This window comes from Caloenas nicobarica, chromosome 20 (assembly GCF_036013445.1).
Source record: "Caloenas nicobarica isolate bCalNic1 chromosome 20, bCalNic1.hap1, whole genome shotgun sequence".
NCBI classification, from domain to species: domain Eukaryota; kingdom Metazoa; phylum Chordata; class Aves; order Columbiformes; family Columbidae; genus Caloenas; species Caloenas nicobarica.
In genome coordinates, this window is record NC_088264.1 from 5,455,942 (window position 1) to 5,472,890 (window position 16,949).

The window sequence follows — 16,949 nt, forward strand, 5'->3', positions numbered from 1 at the left end:
CCTTTGGCCAAGAGGCAAGCTTGGGCTCCCTGGGGACGCCGAAGCACGGCGTGTCAGGGGTGTTGTGCAATTCCTGCAGCACGTTTCCCTCTTCCGTCACTGGGTGGGAGGACGAGGAGCATGTGGCTGTCACACGAAGGGTGTGCTCTGGCCTGAGCCGCAGCCCTGGGCCGTGGTGGTCTCCTATCGGTGTTGGCTCAGAGTACACAGATATGACCGATACCAACAGTCTTCATGTGGCTGCTAGACACTGAAAAACTTGATGCAGAAGGGACGTGGGCCAAAGCCTGGTTGAATTCCCTACAACCATGTCCGTTTACCCTTTGGACATAGAATCATTTTGGTTGGAAAAGACCTTTAAGATTATCAAGTCCAACCATTAACCTAACGCTGCCAAGTTCACCACTAAACTATGTCCCTGAGAACCTCATCTACTTGTCTTTTAAACCCCTCCAGGGATGGTGACTCCACCAGTGCCCTGGGCAGCCTGTTCCAATGCCCGACAGCCCTTTCTGGGAAGAAATTTTTCCTGATATTCAATCTAAACCTCCCCTGGTGCAACTTGGGGCCGTTTCCTCTCATCCTATCATTTGTTACTTGGGAGAAGAGACCAACACCCTCCATGCTCCAGCCTCCTTTCAGGCAGTTGTAGAGTGGGAAGCAAACTGGGACATGTCCAGCATCTTCCAAAAGAAGCTGCTGTAGCTCTGAGCAGCCCGGGGACAGGTGGAGCAGGCGCGGTGTGGCACGGGCACAGCCACGGGAGGAGGATGCTCAGGGACAGCTGGGATGTATTTATACTGCTCTGCTATTCCCAGCGAGAGTGGGAGAGTGCGAAACAATTCCAGCAGAGGAAAACAATTCCTCTCTGCGGAAGAAGCATTTCCAAGCGCACTGCAGCGTTACTGTCTGCGTGTAGTAATGGAAATTTCTTCTCCCCAGTGAGTGTTTCTTGTGTGTTTTTTTTCCAGGTCCAAGGCTTCTGACACCAAGGTGTTGATAGACGACCTAGCGAATGAAGCGAACACATGAGATGGCCAGGGTCTCCGATTCCACCTCCTTTGTTTTCTCGTTCTGTTCCCCTCTTCCCCAAGTAACCCGATCTCTGGTACAGTTCCAGCTGAAAACAGGAGAAAACGCTGAACACATTTTCCGAGCTCTTCCAGACCAGATCCTATGGACTCCAACAAGCTCACTGTGTTTCGTTTCTTTTCTTCTGGGTTAATTTTAATGTTCTATTTAACAAAAAAAAAAAAAAAAAAAAAAGAAAAAAAAAAAGAAATAAAATATTTTACTCTGTTTTGCCAATAAAGAAGACAGTTCAGGAAAGAAGGATTGTTTACAGTCTCAACAAGGACATACAAACCTATCTGGATAATGAAGCATCGTAGGGACTCCCTCATGGGACAGTGCCGAGAGCACCTTTGGTTTCTGCTTGGCCCGGTTTTGACTGGTTGAAACCGGACTTAAGTTTTTAAATCTGATGTTTTTGGTTTTGTTTTGGGGTTTTTTCTCTTCTTCATATCCAGCGCTGAGGCACTGGCTGCACTTGCAGGGAAAGTGCACTTAGAGCAGTATCTTCATTCATGAAGCTACTTTTTAATTTGATGTAACTTTTCTTATAATTTTTTTGAAAATATGATGTATCTGTTGCATATAGTTTTCACATTATTTATGAAACTTAACAACCATATGAGAGTGATTTTTGAGTCCTGTGCAATCAAGGTTGTAACGGTAAAACAAAGCCGGGAATGTACATCTGGATCTCCAGGGTTGTGGGGCGATGCCCTGCGAATACCCCTCACGTGAGACATCTTGCACCTCTGTTTACCTTTTCTCTCTTTCTTTCTTTTCTATTTTATTTTAAACCAAAGTTTCTCTTTCTGATTTTTTTTGTTTGTTTGTTTTTAGTTGCTGCTACTGCTTCTGGATATGTCTCTTGTGCCGGTTCGATGCCAACTTTCCGTGCAGATGATCCTAAAAGGCCCTTTTGAAAGGAGAAGTTGGGTCCTACCAACAGGGCGAAAACGAGGCGAACTAAGGCTTCAGATCAAAAAAAAAAAACCCACATTTTTCAAAGCCTTAATAGATGGCGTGAGGGCATCCCCATAGCGAGCAGGGAGCTTTCCTGGTGGGAAGTGGAGTGGGATGGGGCGAGGAGGTGATGGATTCCATGAGCAGTTTCGCAGGGACGAGATTTTGGGAGAGGTTGTGCATTGGAGAGCTGTTGGGGAGCACGGAAAAGATGGTGGTGTGCCCACCAGAAGCCAGGAGGAGACCTGTTTCGAATTTCACCAAAGGTGAAATTCGAAACAGGTCTCCTCCTGGCTTCTGGTTTGGCAAAAAACCCTCTGCCGGGCGCAGTCCCGGCACCCTAGTTTGCGTGATGGAATTGCAGGAATCCCTGCTCAGCTGCTGTCGGGCGGTTATTTTTGTTTTAATTAGCTAATAGCATGGTTTCTTACGCAACCGGTACGTTGCATTTTTTTTTTCCTCAGTTTGCCTCTTGCCCAGAGGAACTGAAGAAGGAAACCCAGTTCTCTTCGTTTAATTTGGATTTGATTACGCGGCAGCGGAGCCGTGCCAGGCCGAGGGCAGCGCTGCAAACCTGGAACCGCCTGCGTTTCTGTGACGTGCTCTCGGCTTACAAAGAACTTCCGCGGGACCTGCTGGGAGATGCCTCCGCACGTGGTGGTGGAGGAGCTGGTGTGCGATGTGGTGCTTCTCGCAGCTCCTGTGTCCATCTGCTCCGGCGGGGAAGGCTCTGGACTAGCAGGGGTTGTGGCGCATCACCCCTTTGGAGCCTGTTTTCCCATCTTTTAACCCCTTTAGGTCTTTTGTTCTTACTTAAACGGAGGGTTCCCGTTCGTATGGAAGCGGAGCCTGAGATATAAAGCCCGTTAAAAATATTTCTGTTCCCGAATTTGCGTTGCAGCGGTTGTTGGCATTTCCAGACCTCGTGTAGGTGTTTCCAGCAAGAGCGGTGGGAGAGGAGAGAAGCCAGACCTTCAGGAGGGCAATCCAAAATAAACCAGTGCTGTTCCTTGAACAGGTGGTTCTTTACAAAAAGAAGCAGAGTTTACTGGTAATTCATCCTTTTAGAGGGAAGGAAAAAATACAGAGAGACATTTGGAAGTGATGGGGAGAGCAGGGCATGGTTGGGTGGGCTGTGTCCCACCTGCACCGTCCAACCCTCTGCTTCCCAACCTGGTGGGGAGGGCCAAGTGGCAAGTAACTAAATTCCTATTCTGCAGTTTATCAAAGCCTTAGGGGAAACAAGAATTCAGTCTGTCCGTCTGCTCTGCTCCTTGCTCTGCTTTTTCCCCTCCGTTTTTCTCTGTCTTTGCTGGCAGGAGAAATAAGAAAAAGGGTGGTGACATGCTACAGCTAGCGAATGTTATCTCCTAAAATAAAACATCGTCCCTTTTGGCAGTGAGGATGCTCTCTAGGAGGAGAGGAGCCTGAATTCCTGGAGCCTTTTAAAGGCTCCCAGCTCCCCAGTCCTGTGTCTGCATGTTCCCTCCCTTCCTCCCAGAGATTTCTGAGAAATCAGACATGCAGATTCCTCCCGAGAGCGAGCACTAAAGCCGGGATGGCTCCGCATCTCCGAGAACATCCGGCCAATAAAGGGGAGAACTAACGAAGCCGAGCAGATGGTGAGAGAAAATGATGAGAGAAAATGACCCTGTCCCTCCTTGCGAGCGGCCTGGGGTGGCTTCGTTCCATGAGCAGGTTTTGCTAAGGGATGCTTGGAAACACTTCTGGAGGGAGGAGAGCAAAGTTAAAAAGAGTTGTTGTTTTTTTATCCAGCGTTTTAGTTGCTGGGATGTAGCTGGATGGAAAGTAGAAGCTGAGACAGGTCTGTGCTCTGGCTGCTGTGAAGCGGCGCTGGCTTTCGGGTGTTGAGCTCTCCCCGCTTCTTGCGATTCGGTGCGGAGGTTGTGGCTGTGTTTGGCTCTGAGGATGGCATGGAAGCCACTTCTGGCTGGCTGGAACCCTTGCAGATGGTCCCAGCTAAGGGAAGGAGATGCCACAGTGTGGCCGGTGACTTCTGGAGATTCCCTTTGAACTCGCTTCATGCTGATTTCCCTGCTGCTTTCCATCCTTCCTGCTCTTCCAGGGGTTTTTCGGGTTGCAGGGGGGTTGGATTTGCAGCATCCAGGGTTTATTTGCTAGTTGGCATTCCCTGGGTGGCTTTGGGACCTTGTCACCAGCAATGCCGGGTCCCGCAGCCTGGGGAGGGCTATGCTGTGTACTGGGGGTGCCCACTCCTGTTCCTTCTCCTTTGGTCGGTGTCTTTGCCGTTTGTCCCAAGCCGATGGTCCGCAGGGTGAGAGGGGATGGCCGGCAGCAGCCTTCGGTGCGAAAATCTTTGGTGGGGAGGAAAAAAGTGTTTCGGGGAGATGACAATCCCTGGGGGTTTTACTGCAGATCTCCCAAGGAGCCAAGGAGATGGCACGAAGCCTTCGAGCTTTGCCTGTGGTTTGAACAGCCGAGTGATTTTGGCCTTACCCTGCGAGGATGCTGCCGTATGTTGCTTGCCGTGACTCTGGCACGCACCCCGGGTTTTTTGGGGGGTTTGTGGACCTGATGTCAGGCCTGTGCACTGGGATGTGCCCCGGGACTGGGACACTACTCGGGTCCCCTTGGGAACACAAAAGCCACTTTGGTCACACGCTGCATCCTCGCCCCGTGTCCTCCTTCCTCTCCACCGTTCTGCTTTGCACTTGCAGTGGGGAAGCTGATCTTCTGCCTTAAGTTTTGTTTTGTTTTTTTTAGTTTACATTTTTATTTCAGAAGGCAATTGGATTGTTTTGTCTCCTTGGGAAAGAGGGCCGGGGCTCCTGAGGGGAATACTGGAAAATCCCTGTGCTAACTATAGCAGTCACGGTTGGGCTCAGTGGCTGCCACCTCATCAAACCTTGCCTCCCTTCCACGACGCCGTCCCAAATACCGCGCCGTGGGACGAGCTGTCAACCCGCCACCGCCGTGGGGTTACCCTGGGGTGTCCGCATCCCTCGGAGGCTTCGGTCTCTGCTGCAGCACCCTGGCTGCAAGAGAAATGTGGGGTTTGCAGGGGGAGGAGAGGAAAGGACCGGTGACGTTGGGTGTACCCAGATGCTGATGCCCCAGCACAGCGATGGGCGAGAAGCACCAACCCTGCTTGGGACGATGCCCCGTGGCCTGACAGTCCCTCAAGCTCTAGAAACCAAAATTGCAAGCTCTTTGCTCCAGAGGAGAAAAATTGGGCAGCCTGGTAGAACTTGTGATGACCTCCCCATCCCGTAGGTCCTGGCAAAGGATCGGCGACTGGAAGGGACCTGGGGGAGAAACCCCAAAGTTCCCCCTGGTCCTGCTGCCGCCTTCCTCTCCCCTCCCTGCTGTGTTGGTCTAAACGATATTTCTATGAAGCCCTGTAGATGTCAAAAGTAATTATGGAGTGTGATTAGTCCTCTGTGGGTGCTTGCTTGCTTTCTTTCTTTCCTCCTTCTTTCTCTTTTGCTATCCCCTTCTCCACTCTTCTTTTTTGGCTAAGTGGAAAAGGTGAGGACAAAGAATTGCCGCTTGCTTGGACTCATGATGTATCTGTGACTGCGCTATTAGCTGTCTCCTCTTTCCTCCCCAAATGGATATAATTTTTGAAGTGTGGAATACCCTTCTTGATAAGTAGGTTTAAAAAAAAAATAATGCACAATGTGATACTGTTTCATAGTTTCTAGGTGGTTGTATAAAGCAAAGTTACTGTGATTGTGTTTTTCAAAGGAAAAAGTGATTGGTTACGAAATCTGTCCTTTTTTCATTATTACAAGCTCTTTGTTTTCCAATGATCTGATGGCTCTTTTGTCCCCGGTCTGTGTGTCTTTCTTCCCACATCCCACCCCTGGTGCTGCATCCAGCCAGGAAGGATTTGCTTCCACCGGTCCGTACGGATGCTGCTCCTGCGCCCTTGGGAGCCGTGGGCTGTCACCGGTGGCCGGAGGTGGGGGACGCCTGTGTCCGGGGAGGAGCTGTTTGGAGGAAGGATGTGGGCAGGAGGGTTTCCCGACCTGCCTGGGGCTCACGGGAAGGTGTCGAGGGCTCAAACCCAACATGCGGCAAGTGATGCTGGAGGAACCCTCCTGCACAGAGTGTGCTGGACCACCAAAAGGCTCTTGGTCCTTCTTTGGGAGCTTTTGGTCGCCTCTCTCCAACTTGTCTCAGGTCCGAGGTGTCATCTTGCCCGCACAGGGGGTGACCCAAGGCTGCCCAGCCCAACCCTGGCTTGTCTGGGGTCTGTGCTTTCCTTTTGCTCTCTTAAATCTCTTAATCATCATCTCTTGCAATCAATCTTCCTCCAGAAGAGAGCCCCGTGCCTTGAAATCGCTCTAAGCCTGTTGCCGCTCACGCCAGCTGCATCCTAGAGGTTAAATCCTGCCCGCGGCTCCCTGCCTGGTGGCAGGAGCCCGCCTGCCCTGGCTTTGGCACCTCAGCGGGCAGTTTGTCCCCAGCTCGATGGGGACAACATCTCCCAGGCGCGTTTCACCTCCCCAGCCCTGGCAGGGGAGCCGGGATCCCTCTCCAGGACAACGTGGAGGTAAGGATGGGTCCCAGCATCTTCCACCCAAACCTTCCTGGGAGCAGCCAAGGGACAATGTGGGGCCACCAGGGTGGTGGGGGACATTTTAAGAAGATAAAAGCGATTTCTTGCTGCTCGTGCTGGCAGGGGTCAGTGTGGCCGGAGCCCGGGAGGATTAAAACAATTTCATAATCCTGGTGATTTCCTTTTGATCGGGATTATGAAACCAATCACAAAAATCAAAAGCCGCGGCTTAAAGCGGCAGCCGGCGCGGGGCCGGGACGCCCATGGCCCCCGCAGCTCCCGTCCTGCCCCCCGGGGACAGCGGCCCCCGTGGCTCCAGGTAAGTGCTGCCCACCCGGGACCCCGCGCCGGCGCTACGAGTTTTGTGGGGTCTCGGGGGAGAGGAGGGCAGGGGATGGGGTCTCGATGCGGGGAGCTCTGCGGGGTGCATGTTGCACGCTGGTTTTAGGGATGATGATGATGCTGATGATGGATACACCAAGCTCAGCTCCCACCACCCTCCCCGCTGAAGATGCTCGGTCTGGAGCCCTTGGCCTCACCTTGCCGGGGGGTTCCGGGCAAGATTTGGCCTCTGGGAAAGCAGGAAAATTTAGCACGTCTGCAAACACGTGATGCTCGCAGGAGGGTGCCTGAAGCTGGGAGGCTTTGCTGCCGGTCTGAAGGCTGTTAGAGAAAACACCCCCACCATGGCAGGACCAGCTTCCTCACCCTTTTTGCCCTCCTGGAGCCCCAGCCCCGGGGAGCAGTGCCCCCCCGGCGGGCCTGGGGAGGGGTGCTGCCCTCACCCGCTGGCTCCCAAACCCACAGCCCAGACAAAGGACATTCCAGAGAGCCGGCCAAGGCAGCTGGGCTCCCTCTGTCCCAGCGCGGGGTGCTGTGTTCCCCCCTCTGCACGGTCCCCTCCGTCACCGTGGCATCGCCCTTTGGGGCCACCCCTCGGCCATGGGGGGCAGGCGGTTCGGCGCCGGGTCTGGGGCAGGATTTGGCTGGGTGCCCCAGCGTGGGGTGCGTGCGGAGGAGGAGGAGGAGGAGGCCTGGGCGGGAGGCAGGGCTGGCCGCGGCCCCATGGCCCAGCCAAGCGGCTGAGCTCAGGCTGGGCTGAAGGGGCTGGGATTTGCTGGTTTGTCTTTTTTTTTTTAATTTTTTTTTTTTTTCCCTTCCCTGCTTCCTTCCCTTCTTCCGCCTTCTTCTCCCTCTTCCCAGCCCTCTCCCGGTGCTGCTCCAGGGTAAGGACACCCTCGCCTCCCACGCACGCCCCGTCCTGCCGCTGCTCGGCCCCGCGGCAGCGAGGGGCTGCGGTGAGCCGGGGGGGCGCGGGGGTCCTGCAGCCCCAACCATGGCGGAGGCTCCTCGGCGGGTACCAGCAGGGACAGGGGATGCTCCTGGGGGGGTGCAGGGGGGCAGCGGCACCCAGCTGACACCGGGACCACAAGGCTGGTGCAGTACGGGTGACACGTGTGACCCTGGGGGCCGAGGTGGAGCAGGGGCTGGTGTCTGTCTGGAAGCACCTTTGGTGAGTTGTATCCGTGTGGGATGTTGGCTCTTGGGGTTCTGAGGCCCTGGTTTGGCTCTGAGAGTGCCAGTTCCCTGCAGGGCGTCTTTGCTGGGTGCCCCAGGGCACCTGAAATGGCACGGGCAGGCACCCGCGCTCCTGCTCAGCCCCCGGCCACCCGCTTTGGGGAACCATTGCTGCCCTGTGTCCCCTGCCCCAGAGCAGTGTTGCTACGGTGTCAGTGCTGTGGGTGACCTTGTGTTGTGCCATGTCCCTGTCCCCTTCCCCACGGGCCGTGCACCGCAGTGCCACCACATGCCTTGTCCCCTGGGCATGGGCATCAACGTCCCTGCTCCCTGCGGAGCCTCAGGGCGGGCAGGGGAGACGCTGGTTTTGCAGGAGGTGCCAAGGCGGGTGCCGAGGAGGAGGAGGGTGAAGGCAGCATGGGGGGGTCACCCACCTTCCTCTGGTTTTCTCTCCATAGGGCACATGGAGGGGGGCTCATCCACTGAGACGCGGCGGGTGCTGCGGCCCCCCAAGCAGCACGGCCGAGCCCCTGTCCCCCCGGAGCGCCCCGAGGCCACCCACGGCCCCCACGCCGTCCTGGAGAGCAAGGTGAAGGCGCTGAAGGAGAAGCGGGGGGCCGGCCGGCTGGGGACCCCCACGGCTGCCCCCGAACGCCCCTCGCCCAAGAAGTCGCGGCCCCGGCGGGGGAAGCCGGGGGGGGATGTGGATGCAGCGGAGCCGCGGGCTCAGCTCCGCACATACCTGACGGACGGGATGCTGGACGGCGGGGACCCCGCGGCCCCCCCGGCCCCCCACACTGGCACCCCGGGGCTCTGGCGGGTGCCCACACCCAAGGGTGATGTGCCAGAAGCCACTGAGCTGCCCCATGACAAGAGCAGTGGGACCCGGCGCTCTGCATCCCCCCATGAGACGCCTCCCCTGGAAGAAGAGGCACAGACCCCATTGCGGGACAGGAGGGGTCCCTCTGGGTCCCCCCCCGCAACAGAGGGCTGGGAGAGGCTCTCGCTGGCCGAGCGGGTGGAGAGGAACCGGCGGCTGCTGCAGGAGGTGTTGGGCATCGCCGCCTCCGGTGCGTATTTTGGGCAGGTGGTGGCTGTTTCGGTAGAGCCGGGAGGAGCGGGATGGAAAAGCTTTGGGGTGAAGAGGGGTCCTTGGTGCTGTTCTCCATCCCGCCATGCTGCGGGCACAGCTCTGCGCTGGTTCACACCTCAGGGTTGCCCTATACCCCCACGTGTGCCCTGTCCCCCAACAGATGCTGCACCCCTTTCCCCGGCAGCTGTTGGAGATGCTTGTGAACAAAACGGGGTGCTGCTTGACTGGGACACTCCGGGTGCTGCCGGTCCCCTCCAGCGTCCTGGTGAGGAATTTCGCTGCTAAAACCAAGAAACCCACTTGCTGGGGCATTCGCAGTCCATGGGCATCATCTTCCCTTTGCAAGTTGCCACCGGAAAAGGGAATTAATTTCTTCTTTGAAAGCATCTGCCCTGATGACCCTGCGGTCCCCATCCTTGGGAGCACACCCCACACCAGGAGGTGTCACCCTACGTCCCTCTCCTCCGGGGTCTCTCCCAGAGCTGGGATAGCCACAAAATGGGTGTTAGGATTGCTGAGCTATGGGGCTGGGGGTCTGGGGGGTGCTATCGGGGGGGGCTGTGGTCTGGCCAGGCTGATGCTTCTCCCCATCCCGCATTTCAGAGGTGCCGGCGAGTGACGGGGACTGGGACTCGGGGGTCTCGCTGCAGGATGCTGAGGGCTCCAGGTAGGTGGGTCCTGGCGTGGAGGTGGCGGGGGGAACGTTTCCCTCTTTCCCCCTCCCTGGGCTGATATTTTAAATGTACCCCACAGATCATCACTGGGGCTCGGCCGGGCTGTGGGGAAGGGCTGTGGGGCAGCCCCCGGCGCTGCAGCCAGCAGAGGGAAGCGTGGATGGGCTCCGGTGGTGCTTTGGTTTGAGATGGGTGGGAGGGTTGAGCCAAGCTGAGTGTCCACGTGTTGCTTGGGCACGGGGGTCCCCACTGGGACCCCACACGTGAAGGGAGCTGGGGAAGAGGATGGGACAGAAATTTGCCCCAGGTGCTTAAGAGGATCCAGGTGGCAAGTGTGTGTAATCTTGTTGGCCTAATGATAAAACTTAGAGCTATGGGCTAAAAATACAGAGGTGGGCTGGGGAGCAGAGCTGGGGGCTGTGTGGGGGATGCAAGTGTGTGTGCCCACCCTCCTGCCGCGAAGCGGTTAAGGCCGGGCTCCCTGAAGTGACTGCCTGAGCTGATTATTTTAATCAGGGGGATTAGGGCCATGGCGGCCGGGGAAGGCAGTGCCGGAGCGCGGCTGTGCCCTCCCGCAGCCCGCGGGTCCCCCCACCCTGCAGCTGGTGGGACTGGGGTGCAGGTGAGGACGCTCTGCAAGGAAGAGAAGGCAGCCAGGTTTGGGGGGTCATCCCAAACCTACTTGCGTTTGCATCACTGCGGGATTTACACCGGCAGGGATCGGAGGCAGCGCCTGCCTCAGTTTCCCCATCCACCTCTGGGATGCAAAGCGCTGCCTGGACTGCGCAGGTGATGGAGGCCGGGCCCCGCTTTCTCTGGGCAGACAGCCTCGTCGTCACTGTTAAACCACGTCTAATCCCTGTTATTTTTTCCTAATCCCCCTCCCCGCTGCGGGGCCGCAGGGCCTTTGTCCCCGGGCAGGAGCTGGAGCTGAGCCCGCGGCACGAGCAGGCCAAGCAGCTGCTGCAGCGCGCCCGCATGAAGGCTCGGACGAACCCCCTGCGCGCCAGCCACGACATCCTCCTGCTCCCCAACGCCGCTGCCCCCCGGACCAGGTCAGTGCCAGCCCCACGGGCTGCGTCCTGCCACCCGCCCCACCGCCACGGGGCTCTAGGGGGGCGCGTGTGGATTTGGCGTGTGTGCAGAGCGTGCAGGTGTGTGTGCAGAGCGTGCAGGTGTGTGTGCAGAGCATGAATTAAATGTGCAGAGCGTGCAGGTGTGTGTGCAGAGCGTGCGTTGTGTGTGCAGAGCGTGCACGTGTGTGCAGAGCATGCGTTAAATGTGCAGAGCGTGCAGGTGTGTGTGCAGAGCGTGCACGTGTGTGCAGAGCGTGCAGGTGTGTGTGCAGAGCGTGCAGGTGTGTGTGCAGAGCATGCGTTGTGTGTGCAGAGCGTGCACGTGTGTGCAGAGCATGCAGGTGTGTGTGCAGAGCATGCGTTAAGTGTGCAGAGCGTGCACGTGTGTGCAGAGCGTGCAGGTGTGTGTGCAGAGCATGCGTTAAGTGTGCAGAGCGTGCGTTAAATGTGCAGAGCGTGCGTTAAGTGTGCAGAGCGTGCACGTGTGTGCAGAGCATGCGTTAAGTGTGCAGAGCGTGCAGGTGTGTGTGCAGAGCGTGCGTTGTGTGTGCAGAGCGTGCGTTAAGTGTGCAGAGCGTGCACGTGTGTGCAGAGTGTGCGCACGCGTGTAGAGCATGCGGACATGTGTGCAGAGCGTGCATGTGTGTGCAGAGCCAGGGTCTGACCCGCGTGCCCTGCGCGAGCGGCCCCTCTGCACAGCCACATGTCAAGTCTTTCCAGAACAACATTTGGGGGGGTGTTTAATTGTGTTTTATGGCAATGTCGCAAGTGATGCACGCTTAGATTCTATAGGAGGGAAGAAAGATGACCTAGGCAGAAAGTTTTGTGTTTGTTTTGGGAGGGGGAATTCTTTCGTTTCCTGGTGTGGTTTTGTTTTTTTTTTAAATGGTAAAAAAAGCAGGACACAAAAGCAAGCAAAGAAGAAGAAATGGACAAGTTGGTTCAGAAGCATTGCTTTTATTTCTTGAATAACAGGAATAAGACGAGAAGAAGGGCATATAGTGACAGGACAAGGGGTGATGGCTTTAAACTTTTAAAAGAGGGGAGATTTAAATTAGATATGAGGAAGAAATTCTTCCCCATGAGGGTGGTGAGACACTGAACAGGCTGCCCAGAGCAGCTGTGGATGCCCCATCCCTGGGAATGTCCAAGGGCAGGTTGGGGCTCTAAGCAACCTGGTCTAGCACAAGGTGTCCCTGCCCGTGGCAAGGGGGTTGAACTAGATGATCTCTAAGGTCCATTCTAACTGAAACCATTCCGTGAATTCTACGCTGATGTCGGGCTGCGGCAGCGGGACGTTGCCGCAGCTTCAGGGGGCTGCTGGGGAGCAGGGCTGGACACCACGCTGCGGCATCGGGTGGACTTTCCTCCTGCCCCATCTGCTGCTTTTCCCGAGAGAGCCGGGCAGCCCTTGCAGCTCACCCGTGTCCGTCTGTCCGTCCCCACGTCAGGGAGCCCAGCGGGAGGCCGAGCGTCGCCCCCCGGGACGGCGGGAGCCTGAGCGACTCGTCGAGTGGGGAGTCGAGCTGCGGGCGGCCGCGGCGGCCCCGGGGTCCCTCCCCGTCCCGCGTGCGCTTCGAGGACGAGTCGGCCCGCGACGCCGAGGTGCGGTACCTGGAGCGGCTGCAGCTGCGGCACCGGCGGGCGCTGGGCTCGGGGCTCTCCTCCGCGGAGCAGGTTGCCGCTGGGCAACTGAAAGACGGGGCCGGCCAGCCCAAAGCCCCGAGCGGCGACTTGGTGGCCGGGGGCAAGTGCAGCGCCTGCGGCTCCCTCCTTGGTGCCACCGCTGGACGGGGCGTGGAGACATCGGCAGCCACCGATGTGGTTGGAAGCAGCCCTGCGGCACAAGGGAGCAGCCCAGGGGACAGCGGGGAGCCGAGCACTGCCCGTTCGGAGCCCAAAACCAGGGCTCTGGGGCCCCGGGGGTCCCCGCTGTGGATCCTCCCCTCCCGACAGCGCATCCACACCGAGAAGATCAAGGAGACGTACATCGGGGACGTCACCTACATCGATGAGGTGGACTCTGCCCTGGAGAGCACAGACACCTCTGACGGCTGCCGGACAGACAGCGAGGAGGCAGGACCCCGCAGCACCCACCTGCGGGGGCACCGGGACCCCCGGGCTCGCGGGCACAGGGCCCCCCATGCTGCCCCACAGGCGGAGGTGACAGCTGGGAAGGGGACGTGTGTGGCTGACGGTGGCCCCCCCGCAGGGGATGGGGGCTCGGGTGGCACCGCAAGCCAGCCGGCGGCTGTTTGCCCCCCACCACTGGGGAGAGCCAGCAGCTGGGAGGATGGGGACCCCCACCAGCATCCCAGGGGCAGCGAGGGGCTGGGAAACACCACTCGTCCCCCACAGCTGCCCGGCAAGCCCCCAAATCCCTCCTCGCAGCCAGGGGCTGGCACCCCAATGCCAGGCACCCACCTCCCCGCTCCCCCCGCTACCAAAAAGGCCTGCTCCCAGGTGCCTTGCAGGAAAGCCCTCTTCTCCGGCAGCAGCCGCCGGGCGTCAAGCCAAGGAGCTCGGGGCCCGGAGCCTGATGGTGGGAGCGCTGGGACCCCCCAGCCCGGGGGCACGGCGGGGCCAGGGGAGCGGAGGGGTCCCTGCAGCCCCAGGTGGCTCCCGGGGAGCCCACTCCGTGCCTTGTCCACCAACAACTGCAACAACACCCACGGGCAGGACCCCCCAGGGACAGGCAGAGGTAAGAGAGCCACGCATGCGGGTGCCTGGGGGTGGGGTCCCCAATGAGGCAGGGATGTGACTGTCTCACTGCGGTTACAGGGGCACCGTCACAGCCCGTCACTGGCCCTGTTATCCTCGCGCCCCAGGAGGCTGCTCGTCCCCCTGGGGAAGCTGCTGGGACACCCCGAGCGCAGCAGCAGCAGCGGCCCCCGGCCGGGAGCGCAGATTCTGGGTGAGTGCAAGCGAGGGGCTGCTGGTACCCTGCACCCTTCGGTGTGTGCTGCATCCTCCGCATCCCTCCTTGATACAGTGGGATGCTGCTGGGCTGAGCCCCCCAAGGCTTCCTGGTGGAATCTGCCTTTTGGCACCAAAAACCTCCCAGAAAATGCAATACGGAAGTAGTGACTTGGCACATGTGTTCACGGGGAGCTGCATTTCCTCCCATATCTGCTTCTGCCAGCATTGTTGCAACAAATGTGGCCCTGGAGGTGTTTAGCTTGCTGCCAGGTTCTTCCCTTTTGGGGAAAATCAGCTGCTAAACGCTGCCAGCCCCGAGGCTGCCTTGGGGCTCGCCAAACACGATCCTGCTGGACCTGTGCCCAGGTGCAGCAAGTCCCAGCCTGGCAGGAGGGTTCGGAGGCAGCGCTGGGTCTTTCAAGCCCCTAAGCAGGATGCGGTCCCTTCTGTCAGAAAGTGAGGGAGGTCTGAAAACTTGATAAACCCCTGAAATTATGGGGAAAAAATGGGCAGGGAGCCCTTCAGGTCGCTTTGGCGGTGAAGCCATCCCCTGTGCATGCTGGGTTACTGCTGCGGGGAGGCAGCTGCACCCCATCGCACCCTGCACTGCGATCTCTCCCAGCTGCAAAGGTGGTTGGTGACCGTGGTGGATGACCATGGCTGATGGCCACCATCTCTGCCTCTCCATCCAGGGCGCTGGGGCGGCCAGCGAGCCGCAAGGGCAGCAGCGCATCGGCGTCGGGGCTGAAGAAGCTCCTGTGCAGCCTTAGCCAGAGCACCAAGCAGCGCCTGGGCCGCTTCCGCTGCTACAGCATGGAGCAGCTCCCGGCCCCCCCCAGTGCCACCCCCCCGGATGGCCCCGGCATGAAGAAGTCGCCCTCTCTGCAGTCCCTGAGGCTGGTGAGCCAAAATGTACCCGCCATGGGGAGTGTCGGTGTGGGGATGGGGGCGATCCTGCGAGAAGAGGGGTGCTGGGGGGGTGAAGTGTTTCTGAGCATCGCTTTGTGGCCCCAGGGGGTCCCAGGGGGATGTGGGGGCATGTGCCATCCCAAACCTGCTGGGTTTGAAAAGCCCAGAGCCAAGCGGGGAGTGGGAGGGGGGCGGAAGAGCATGTTTGGGGTAATTTGGTTCTGGGTTGTGGCTTGTGTGTCCTGGCCTGCTGAGCAGCAAGGTGCCTCCTCAAAAAATGCTGCTCCATGCACGGGTGTCCTGGCCCGGAGTGGGGGACACCAGCTTATCCCCTCAGCGGTGTTTTGGGGAGGGCTCTGGTGGGGGACAGAGGCATGTGGGATGTCCCTGTGTCCCCCGTTCCCAGGGCATGTTGGTGGGTAAAGGGCTGCACTGCCATAAACTATTCACGATCAGCCCCGTCTCAGCTGGGTGCTTTTCCACAGGTGTCGCCCTTCTGCCAGCCCCAAAAAGCCACCTCCACCCAGAGCCTGCACCCCGCCCTGGGCAAGGGACCCCGCGCCAGCACCTACCTCCTGCCCCAGCCTGTGCCCGACAGGTAGGACAGGGCCTGGCATGTCCCCCCCCGTGCCCGGGAAGGCTGTTTTGGGATGTTGGGCACCCAGAAGCTTCATGGGGTCCCCGCTCAGCCCATCTCCCTTCTCCCCTCAGGACGGGGGGCTCGGGGCCGCGGCGCTCGCTGAGCGTGGAGGACATCGGGGCGCCGGGGCGGCTGCGGGCGGTGGGGCGCGTGGTGGAGGTCTTCCCCGACGGCACCAGCCAGCTGGAGCTGCAGCGACCCCCCCATGGCGCCTTTGGGTTCCGTGTCACCTCTGGGCACGGACGACCCGACACAGGTATGCTGGAGTTGTCCCAAAGTGTCACACGAACCTTAGGGAGGCACAGCCCCTCTGCGGTGGCTCTTGTCTCTCCCCAGGAGCTTGGTGGTGGGTCGGGGGGCTGCCCCAAAGGGGTGATGGTGGATGCGGGGGGGACACTGTCACGTGTGGCTTTGGCCACACAGTCCCCTGTGTCCACCAGCCCTTGGCTTGGGACACGCGGCCGCGTCCCAAAGGCCACGTATGGTGAATTTGTTGCTCTGCACAGGTGTGCAGCCCTGGCTGGGGGGGCACAGCCCAGGCCATGGGGTGCAGAGTTGGGGGGGGTGTCACCCACCCCATCCCTCTCCGTAGGTGTCTACGTGCAGGAGATGGCGGACGCCGGCACGGCCAAGCTGTACGCGGGGCTCCTGGGCGTGGGGGACGAGATCCTGCAGGTCAACGGGGTGGCCGTCTCAGGGCTGGGGTTGGCCCGAATCCACGACCTGCTGCTCCGGGCTGACACCCTGTCCCTCCGCGTGCTCCGGCATCGCCCGCCGCCCCGGTAGTCCCAGCACGGATCCCAGGAACACCAGCGGGAGGAGGATGATGTCCCACCGAGGTCCTGGGATGCTGCAGGATGGCGCAGCGTGGACCTCGTGGTACCAGGACTTGCCCTGTTCCGGTGCAATACGTGGCTTCTTGCTATGGTGGGGGCAAAGTGGGACCAAGGACCACCCCCCAGACAGTGTCCAGCGTCTCCAGGAGTTGCCCCAAGTGTGGGGACAGAGGACAATGCATCCCTGCCATCAAGCCAGGATGCATCTGTCCTGCTGGGCTGCAGTGGTCAGCGTGGGGACAACCCTGTCCCTGCATCCCCCAGGGGACATGGGGCTCCCTGTCAGTGCTGGAAACCTGCACCTGTGGGCTGGTGGGTTTCTTTTAAATTATTTAAAACTGCAAAAACCCAAATATATATATATACATAAGTATGTAATCACAAAATGTGGTGCCCTCGGCCTGTGGGTGGCATGGAGCAGCTCGGCGGTGACACTTGGCCAGGGGGATGGAACGTGCCCAGCCCCAGGGTCATGGGGCAGCTGGTGGGTGCAGGAGCTGGGGGTGGCTCTGGGTGCTGGGGTGGGTGTGGGTGCCTCCAGGTTGGGCTGAGCACCCCCGGGCTGGTGTAACCGCAGTGGATGGCTTGTCTGTGGCGGTGAGGGCATGTGGTGGCAGTGGGTGGCATGGCACATGGTCCCTGGACAGCCTGAGCTGTGATGCTGGGGGCAGGAGGAGCTCTTTGGGGCCTGAAGACCTGTTTGG

The 16,949-nt window shown here is 59.1% G+C and overlaps 2 protein-coding genes across 3 annotated transcripts in view; both read left to right on the forward strand.

Annotated features, from left to right (window-relative positions):
• The window catches only part of XPR1 (xenotropic and polytropic retrovirus receptor 1), a 104,831-nt gene extending 102,560 nt beyond the window's left edge, over nt 1-2,271 (forward strand). The window contains exons 15-16 of one of the 2 annotated variants that reach the window (XR_010607309.1): nt 972-1,805; nt 1,912-2,271. Coding sequence is in view for 1 of the 2 variants with exons in the window: in XM_065648962.1 (XP_065505034.1) it covers nt 972-1,032 (61 nt within the window). In the remaining variant the exon portion in view is untranslated. Of the gene's footprint in view, nt 1-971 lie in introns of both variants that reach the window. The other variant, XM_065648962.1, reaches the window with a different exon arrangement.
• Nucleotides 2,272-8,561: 6,290 nt separating this feature from the next.
• KIAA1614 (KIAA1614 ortholog) lies at nt 8,562-16,527 on the forward strand. The gene is made up of 9 exons (XM_065649080.1): nt 8,562-9,168; nt 9,795-9,858; nt 10,768-10,920; nt 12,393-13,642; nt 13,723-13,855; nt 14,553-14,760; nt 15,255-15,367; nt 15,481-15,665; nt 16,002-16,527. The coding sequence occupies exons 1-9, from the start codon at nt 8,562-8,564 to the stop codon at nt 16,193-16,195; spliced, it is 2,907 nt and encodes a 968-aa protein (XP_065505152.1). The 3' UTR covers nt 16,196-16,527.
• Nucleotides 16,528-16,949: the final 422 nt, after the last annotated feature.